This window comes from Mastomys coucha, unplaced genomic scaffold (genome assembly GCF_008632895.1).
Source record: "Mastomys coucha isolate ucsf_1 unplaced genomic scaffold, UCSF_Mcou_1 pScaffold20, whole genome shotgun sequence".
Classification (NCBI taxonomy): domain Eukaryota; kingdom Metazoa; phylum Chordata; class Mammalia; order Rodentia; family Muridae; genus Mastomys; species Mastomys coucha.
Genome location: NW_022196903.1, coordinates 25,610,043 through 25,619,420, shown reverse-complemented (window position 1 = coordinate 25,619,420; position 9,378 = coordinate 25,610,043). Strand labels below are relative to the sequence as shown.

General features: G+C 42.3%; 1 protein-coding gene across 1 annotated transcript in view; it reads right to left on the bottom strand.

The window, feature by feature from the left end:
- Positions 1–3,757: 3,757 nt before the first annotated feature.
- Cpa4 (carboxypeptidase A4) overlaps positions 3,758–9,378 on the bottom strand; it is a 25,964-nt gene continuing 20,343 nt past the window's right edge. Inside the window, exon 11 of the mRNA XM_031381417.1 lies at positions 3,758–4,763. Coding sequence (XP_031237277.1) covers positions 4,576–4,763 — 188 coding nt within the window. The 3' untranslated portion in view covers positions 3,758–4,575. The remainder of the gene's footprint in view (positions 4,764–9,378) is intronic.

The window sequence follows — 9,378 nt, the reverse complement described above, 5'->3', positions numbered from 1 at the left end:
CTCTGACCTACACACACACACACACACACACACACACACACACACTCAAGGTTGTCATCTAGCCTTGACACACATGTGTGCCCTTGGTACGTGAGCACACACCAAGAGAGCCAGGGCTGATGAATTAGTCCCTCTCTATTCTCATGGCCACAAAGTCCAATGGACATTTGGCTTTCTGAGGTGCAGAGGCCATTCTGACTTAAATGCTTTTCAGAAATTTTAGCCATATCTGTGCAGGTTTATAATAGTTCAGGTTTCCTTTTTTCTGTGGGGTTTTCATTTAGAAAACAGAACATATTAATTATTCATCTAAGACAAGAAGCATGCAGCCCTTGAGACATTTCCCTCCATAAACTGTAGAAAATTAAATCTAACACCCCCTGTTCACGTGGCTTAGGGAAGGAGACAAAGAGTAATGTTAAGAATAATTTAAAACAAATGCCCAAGTGCTATCTCCTCTAGTTCCTTCAGCCCAGAGAGGTCCATTATCATCCATCACTCCCCTTAAAGCGGCCTGTCTTATTTATTTATTATTGTTTATCCAAATGAACTTCTTACTTTCACCGTTAACACGGATCTTCCTGCCTCTTCGCCTGCAAGTTTCCAGGCCGGAAGAGACTTTTTGTTCTCGTTTGCTGTTACAATGCAGCATCTGAAATTGTCCCCAGTGCTATTAGTGCAATAAATTCATGATACATGTGAGCATTTTTAAATTAAAATTCCTATCTTTATACATATCTTCAAAAATGGATCCAAGTCTACAGAAATAGATTTATCTTACGCCTTGGTGAATGACATTCTCATCAGCGATGGGGCTTATCTGAGGCCCTACCCTTCCTCCTGCCTCTCCGACTGTGATAATCATCGCTTGGAGTCCTGCGCTCGCTTCTGGTTGTCTTAAGTCATCCCCCTGGAAGCAGAGCCTGCAGCCAGCAGCCAGCCTTCTGTGACTGATACCTTGAGAGGCTGATCTCCAGAGACCAGCATCTGTGAAAGAGGGCTTAGCAAAGATGACTTGCCTGAATCTATTGTCAACCAGCCTCATCCTGACCCCTCAGAATATTGATGCCCAAATATTGGCCCCACCTTGAAGCAAAGAATCAACTATTTGCACCCTTGAACCAGAAAGTCATGAACTACATTGGAGAGGAGAGATAAAGGGGGGGAAAAAAAAACATAGCTTCCTAACTGAGGCAGACCTTATTTGGTCAACATCAAGTCTTGGGGATAAGAAAGGGAGTAAGATTTGGGCCAGCCAGATGGCTCTGTGGGTAAAGGCACTTGCTACCAAGCCTCAGTAGCAGAATCTATATGGTGGAAGAAAAGAACTGACTCCTGAAAGTTGTGCTCTGACCTGCATGAATGTACACACACATACACACAAGGGGGGGGGGCGAGAGGGAGAGGGAAAAAGAAGGGAGGAATAAATAATAAATATTTTGGGTTTTAAGAAGGAGGTGAGATTTGAACTGTGGGCAGTGAACACCCACAGCAGCTAAGGGGCCAGTGCATTTCACAAGGAAGGAGGGTTTGGAGTAGGTCAGCTACTTCTTCCTTCCCTTAAGTAATTTTATCAAGATGTACATGTCTTCCTTATACATGTATCCATTGTGTGTGTGTATTTGTGTGCCCATGTGTATATCCGTGTGGGTATGCAGTTTTAATTCTCAAAAAAAAAAAAAATCGTAGTAAATTTTGATTGACACGTGCGACTTCAGCATGTGACCATGGCATGCTTTATTTATCAGCGTCAGCAGCAATGATGTTCTTTTGCATTATTTCCAGGCCTTCACTGTAATGAGCAGTGCCTCCATAACTGTTTTTGCCTAACTCTCCCATTGGATCTCTCAGGTTTGCTTCTGGGGTAGAAGTAGATGGACCATAAGCTATAAGCTTCAGGAGATAGTGATGTAGTAGTTTCCACATTCGTGGTTTTACTAATTCATCTGTCCACTAAGGATGTGTAAGAAAGCCTTCCATTCACATCCATTCCAATGTTTCCATTTTTGTTAACTAAATGAGCAGAGAGTGGCCTCCTTACTCTGGATGCTGTCAGTCACCCATCATCCATACAAAAATACGTTTGTCAGACATATGTCCCTCTTCTTGCACGATATGCTTACATGATTATATATGCTCAAATAGCTTGCCCAGTTTCCCCACCACAGGGTTATTTGTGTTCTCACTGATCTGCAGGTCTGCATACATTATTTGTTGTATACATTATGAATGCTGTGAATCTAATGTTGTGAATCTCTTCTTATAACTTGTTTTGCCATGTCTCTTAAAGAACTAATGTCCTAGGTTTTATTCTAGTCACACGTACCATTATTTTTTTCTCTCCTATGGCTCTTCATGCCCTGCTTAAGAAATCCCTGAAGGCTCTGAAGGAAAGAATCTCAATCTGAGGGCAGTGGCCAGAAATGGAGCTAGGTCACAGGTGGGTCACAGAGACAAGCATTGTGGTGACTACAAAGATGTCACATTTGTAGCAACTCTTACTACCCAACACAAGTGACCAGCTGGCAGGTGTGTCCTGGTTATAGAAGTAGACATATCATTCTATTAGAGCTGGGTGCCATTAAAAATTCTAATCATAGACTGTAATTAACTTTCCTTGCTCCGACGCCTGCTCACTAAGCAACCTTCTGATTATAATTTGGCTGCCCATGTATCTTGCCTACAGGGAGAGAATGTACTGAGAATATACTGTTTAGCCGACGTGAGGATCCAATCCATTAAACAGTTACATGCCATGATGTAAATTAATAAATTCGTATTCTGATTTTATCATCGTCTTCATCTGGGCTCCAAAGGCGTGAGTCAGCATCCCCGGGTCTAATCAACACGGAAGCTCTGAATATCAAGCTTCTGGGGTGAAAACTAAGGAAGTAGAACCAGCCAGAGTGAAATCACCAAGGTAACGTTGCCCTAGAGGCTCCTCTGCCTGATGAAATAGGCTTTCGTACATGTCATGCGATAGGGACAGGGATTAAAATTTACTTTTGACATTATAAAGAGCTGCATATTCAAGACTGTGGCTCAGTTCTATTCAGGTAAAAGCAAAGAATAAAAGATGATCATGAGGCCCATATTGAATATTTATTGGCTTATGAGGACACACCAGATGCTGCCCAAATCCTAGGCAGAAGGTTTAGATTTATAGACATGATTGAAAAACAGAAAGAAAACACACACACACACACACACACACACACACAAACAAAGCAAAACAAAAAACAAAAACCACAACACAAACAGGTATGTGCTAAGGAAAGAACAGGAAATGTCTGGCTGATGATGAAGTTTTGTTCCAGATAGGTACTCAGGGTCCAGGTTGCAAAATAGAAGGTGACATTAAACACAGGAGGAAAGAAACCAGGAGACTGGAATGCAGGGCACACCAGAGCCCAAACTGCAGTGCTGAGGCCCTGAGATTATCCAGCTCTAGGGATGATTTAGGACCTGTGGGGTGAGGTCAAAAATCTTTGAAGTGAGTTCAAACGGCAGAGTGGTGGCGAGGCCAACCGGACAGATGGTGCTAATCTGTCCTTGCAATCTAGCCCCGTTTCCCCATGACCCCTGAGAGCATTACCTACAGTGTAACTAACTGACCCCTTTGAGGATCCCAGTAACACCAAATATAAAGAAAAGAGGGTTAAAGGGGGGGGGCATCATCTGAACACTGAGGCTTGTAATGGACAAGAGCTTGACTGTGTACTCAAACCAACAGAAAAGAATCAAGATGAGCCAGGTATGGTGATATACATCTTTAATTCCTTTAATGAATGCTGAAGGCAGGACCAAGCAGATAGATCTCTGTAAGTTCAAGGCCAGCTTGGTCTATATAGCAAGCTCCAGGACAGTCATTACTACATAAAGATAGTCTCAATAATAATAATAATAATAATAATAATAATAATAATAATAATAATAGTAACAATAATAATAACGACAATGATAATGATGAAATAGAGCAGGAAGAATAAGCAGAGTAGGAACAGCTATGATGGTGGTCTAATAGGATTTGTTCCTCAAAGAAAAGTGTGTTCCTGAGCTGTATAAAACTACTGGGGAGACTAGGGGCAGGAGTACAGTTTGACTCTAGGAGCTTCAGGCTAGCGTGGGCAAAATAGTAAGACCTTGTCTAAAAGGAAAGAGAAAGAGAGAACATGTCTGAAGGAGAAATTACAGAGTTCTAAAGACAAGCACTGTCTCCCCCAGCACCTCCCATGGTGCCCTGCCTGAGGAGGCTACATGTAGAGACTAGAGAACCATCAAAGTTCTAAAAGTGAGGTATCCATAGGCTACCAGGAGGTAATTGACCTTGAATGTGGCCGGCCTAACCAGCTCTATAAGTAGAGAGGTATACCAAGGCTCAGTAGAGCAGACAGGACCAACCACTACATGAAGAAGTGTTCCTCACGTGCTCACTACCAGGTTATGTGATCTCTCTGAAACAATGCTGAAGAGGAGCCAGCTGAGTTCTCTGCCAACCCAAAAGGCTCTGACCTATCTGTGAAGAAGTGATCTTTAACTGTGGTGGCTTAGGGGTGAAATGTGAGAGTTCTTTGCCTAGTAGAGGTTGTCCCGAACATGCTCCATGATGGTCTTCAGCCCTAGCCAGGTCTCCTCTGCAGTGGGGATGATCTGGCTGGCTGGCAAGAGGAAGCCATAGTGCCCAGTGTCTCTCAGCTCAAATGTGAAAGCATACTTGATGCCGTTGTCGTATGCCCAGTCAACGCTGCTCCCACTAGCTGGATCTGTAAGTCAGAAGAAAACACCATTGAAGCCTACTTTAATTCAAGAATACCTCTAGGTTCCTATGGAAAAGGATGCAAGATCTGTGTGGATGGACTTCCTTAGAATCCAGAGTTCTTTCAAAGTCATCAGGTCCTGGGACACAAGTTCTAAAGGCACATTGGCTCAAACTCCATCCAGACATCTTAGGTCATTTCATACTGTGAAGGTCTACTCTAAGCCTCAAACTAAGATTTTTAAATCCTCCTTCCCAAGGCTGGGGAGATGGTTCAGTGGGCAAACTGCTTGCCATTCAAGCTTGAGTAGTAGAGTTTAGATCCCCAGAATCCACATAATGTTGATTAGCCATGGTGGGCTGCTTGTGATTGCCACGTTCAGGCAGCAGAGTCAAGGGATCCTCAGAGCAAGCTACCTAAGTAGGCTAGCTGGATCGACAAAGAGCCAGCTTCAACAAAGTGGAAAGCGGTAGGAAAAGACAATAAATGTCTCTGCATCCATGTTCATATACATGTATACACTAAACATGCATAAACAAATAGCATTCACATATATATGTATACATACATATGTATACATATATATACATACACACACACACACACACACACACACATATATATATATATATATATATATATATATATATATATATGCACTCAGGAACACACTTTTCTTTGAGGAACAAATCCTATTAGACCACCATCATAGCTGTTCCTACTCTGTTTATTCTTCCTAATCCATTTCATCATATATGTATATGCAGTATGTATATATTATATATAATATACACATGTGCCAAAAAAAAAAAAAGAAAAGATTCTGAAAAACGTGGTTGTCATGAGAGCCTTACTTCAGGTCACTGGGTCTGGGGAAAACCGGCCGCCACTGATGTAAAGGCACCCAGGAAGCCCAATGAAGAAATGTAACCTCCTGCTGGGAATCAACATTAATTCACCAGGCACCGGTGCAAGCTGCCCCACCAGCAGACCACCCAGCCCTGAGGTCTGCTTGATTGCAATCCGGGAATGCAGCTTAACTATGACCTTCTGCAAGACCCTGCTCCAGACTCGTTCCCATAAGATGGTCTTAAATTCCTGACTCACAGAAAGAGCGCAAGAAAAGAAATGTTTATCGTGTTGAGCTGAGAGGTTTTAGCTTAGTTCTGTTTGTTTGGTTTTTTTTTTCCCACACAGCAAGAGATAACTGATACACAGAGGAAAGGGAAGCACATTCTTTGGGACTTCCCTTTGCCAGAAGGCTTGAAAGAGATAGGATGCCTATTTTTCTGCTTCTTCCCAAACTGCCAGAGCAGGAACTGGCCTCCAACTGCCACTAATAAAAAATGGTGATAGCAGATATTCTTTTTGTTGTTATTGTTCAGCATCTGCCATGAGCTAGTTGTTATATCCAACACTTTACAGCCATTAATATCATAAGTCCTGGGAAAATCCTGGGCAAAGCAGCTAAGGAGATGCAAACAGAAAAGGGTAAAGCTGGAATTCCAGCCCACATCCTTTTAAGTGGTCTATCCAGTCTACTTAAGGTCCATCGGGTGGATTAACACATCTGATATATGTAAACCCAGGCCCTTCCTCTCCCTTATCCCTGAGAACCATTTCTCATGGACATGTGTGTGACTCTTCTAGAGCTACAACTTCCACAGAGACTGCCTGTTCCCAAGGGAATGGAATGGGCTCTGCTCTTCTCTCAGAAATCTTTGTGTGATCTCCCATGGTCTTTCTACCCTGAGAAATGCTCCAGCAAAAAGAAAAAAAAAAAGAAAGATAAAAAGAAAAAGAAGCCAACCCCAATACCTAGGGGTTGTTCTTTACAGGATAAACTCAAGGACTTCATAACACACTTAAGATATTGGAAGCAGGCAGAAAGGATACTTCTTGGTATTCAGAGTTGATCAAGTTCATTCATAAACTTCATTTTGTCTCATTCCTTACTCGATATGCACCTGTATTTGCGTGTATGTATACATATTCATGTGGGGTACATGTGTACATATGTGTGTGTGGATGCATGAATGTCCATATGAGTGTGAGAGCGAAGGTCATTCTCAGGTGCTGGTTCTCACTGCTGTCTACCTCCTATTTAGAGCCGGGGTCTCTCACTGGCCTGGAACTCACCAGCTGGGCCAAGCCGCCACCATCTGCTTAGTGCTAGCTTAACTGTGGACAGCACAATGCCTGGATTATTTATATGGGTTTGAGAAATTGAACTTAGGTGCTGATGTTTGCGCAGCAAGCCCTTTGCTAACTAAGCTATCTCCCAGATCTTTTAAAACACACGCACACACACACAATTAACACCATTCCATACATTCTATTAGTTGAAAAACAGATTGAAGATCATTCCTTATTAGCACATATTGATCCACCTTATTTATTTAAGGGACACTTAATACTTCCCTGTATGAATGTACCAACTGTATTTTTGCCTAGCCCTCTCTTAATGGGAATTTTAGATGCTTACCAGACTTCTATGGTGATAAATAACATTGTCACAAACATCCTTAAAACTCATGATTTATCCTGGTCAGATGAGCTCAAGAACTAACTAGATCAGAAACCCCCAGTAAATCAGAAGCAGTAAAGAGAAAATGGATGAGTTGCCAAGAGTTGGCTCGAAGGCAGAACATACGGCCATGATGGTCTGACAGGAGGAAGGAGCCACAAGACTCTAAAGAGCAGACAAACCAGTAAGAAGAGGTGGGTGGCAGGGAACAAACATAGGAACATGACAGAGATACATAAGAACACTACCATGAAGCTCGGTATCATCTATACTAACTTTAAAAAACATTAATTAAAAAAAATAGACCCAAGACTTAAATCAGAATATGGGGCAGGGCTAGTTAGCAGAAGGACCTTAGACATATCATGTTCTCAGGCTGTAACAATTCATCTTCAGAAAACCACTCAGTTGTGTGTGTGTTGGGGGGGGGGCTGTATACTGAACTCTCTTTTCTATGCTCTGTTTAAGAAGGTAAGAAAGTGTGAACTATTTTTATCTCAAATGGTGACTCCAAGAAAAGGCCAGTGCTCAGAGGGACAGATGTCAACTGTGAATAGAGCACATGCCAGAGCCCCTGGGTTAGACAGACTTTTAATATACAAAAACCGACTGCTCTTCCAGAAGGCAATGGAGGCCGAGAAGACCTAAAAAGGACGTAGAATGCTCTTGAGAGATAGGAAGTTTTATGGCTCTGAGACACTCTTCAGGGAGCCGCCCTCCTGAGAAAGGCATCTGGTGAGTATCCCTTGTCTTGACACAGCTCATCCTGGGGAAAAGAATGTGTTTGATGTAAGAGAACAAGGCCATTATTTAAACTGGTGTTTCACCCAAAAGCAGGAACCCTGGTAACCCACAAGGGCCTTTGGGAAGACCTCCTCATAGGGTTCCTAGCAAGGCTCTGTTAGTCCTAGCAAGTCTTTCTTAGTCAGTGGTTCACTTCTGACTGATTAAGCAGAGGGTGGAGAGAGTCTCCAGATGCGTCCTCTGACGAGTCCCCATTTAACAACACTAATAGCAATAAACTATGAATAATTAATGAATTGTTGCTGCAATTAGCAAGACAAACACCAGCATCATGCTAACTGCTTTATGTTGCTCTGTAGCTACACAGACGAGATGAGTATGCCCAGATCTGAGGCAAAGGTACAGTGGCTGCTATAGAGAAGGCACTGTAGAGGGACATACTCCCTGACAAAAGAACAGAAGTCTACTTCCCATGTCGACACTCACATTTCCCATTTAGCCAGAGTTGTGTGGTACGACATCTCCCATCACTTGAAGACAGACTCCCAAAATAAGATAACTAGCAAGATGTCAATAGAAATCCAGTAAAACGCTCACATGAAACCAAAACAAATATGTCCTTCAAAATGAGGCTGTGGGTGACAAGCTTCGAGGCCAGGTTTGGATTGGGAGAGTTGGTAGAGTTTTTATACATAGATACCTAGTTAGAGGGCCTCCTTCCACTAGGCCACTTCTGACACCCGTTATCTCTGCCATCCATCTCCCAACACAAAACTGGGAGTTTCAATAAACAACACAAACCAAGGTCACTTGCCATCATCGGAACCCAATTCTCCTACCATAGCAAGTCCTGGCCACACCATCACACCGGAAACGCAAGATTCAGATATAAAATCACTTATCAAGATGATGACACAGGACCTTAAGAAAGATATAAATAGCACCCTCAAAGAAATACAGGAGAACACAGGTAAAGAGCTAGAAGCTCTTAAAGAGGAAACACAAAAATCCCTTAAAGAACTACAGGAAAACACAATCAAACAAGTGAAGGTAATGAGCAAAACCATCCAGAATCTAAAAATGGAAATAGAAACAATAAAGAAATCAGAAAGATTTCTAACCCTGGAGATACAAAACCCAGGGAAGAAATCAGGAGCCATAGATGCAAGCATCACCAACAGAATGAAAGAGATAGAAGAGAGAATCTCAGGGGCAGAAGACATCATAGAAAATATTGACACAATAGTCAAAGAAAATGCAAAAAGCAAAAAGCTCCTAACTTAAAACATCCAGGAAATCCAGGACACACTGAGAAGACCAAACCTAAAGATAATAGGTATAGAAGAGAGT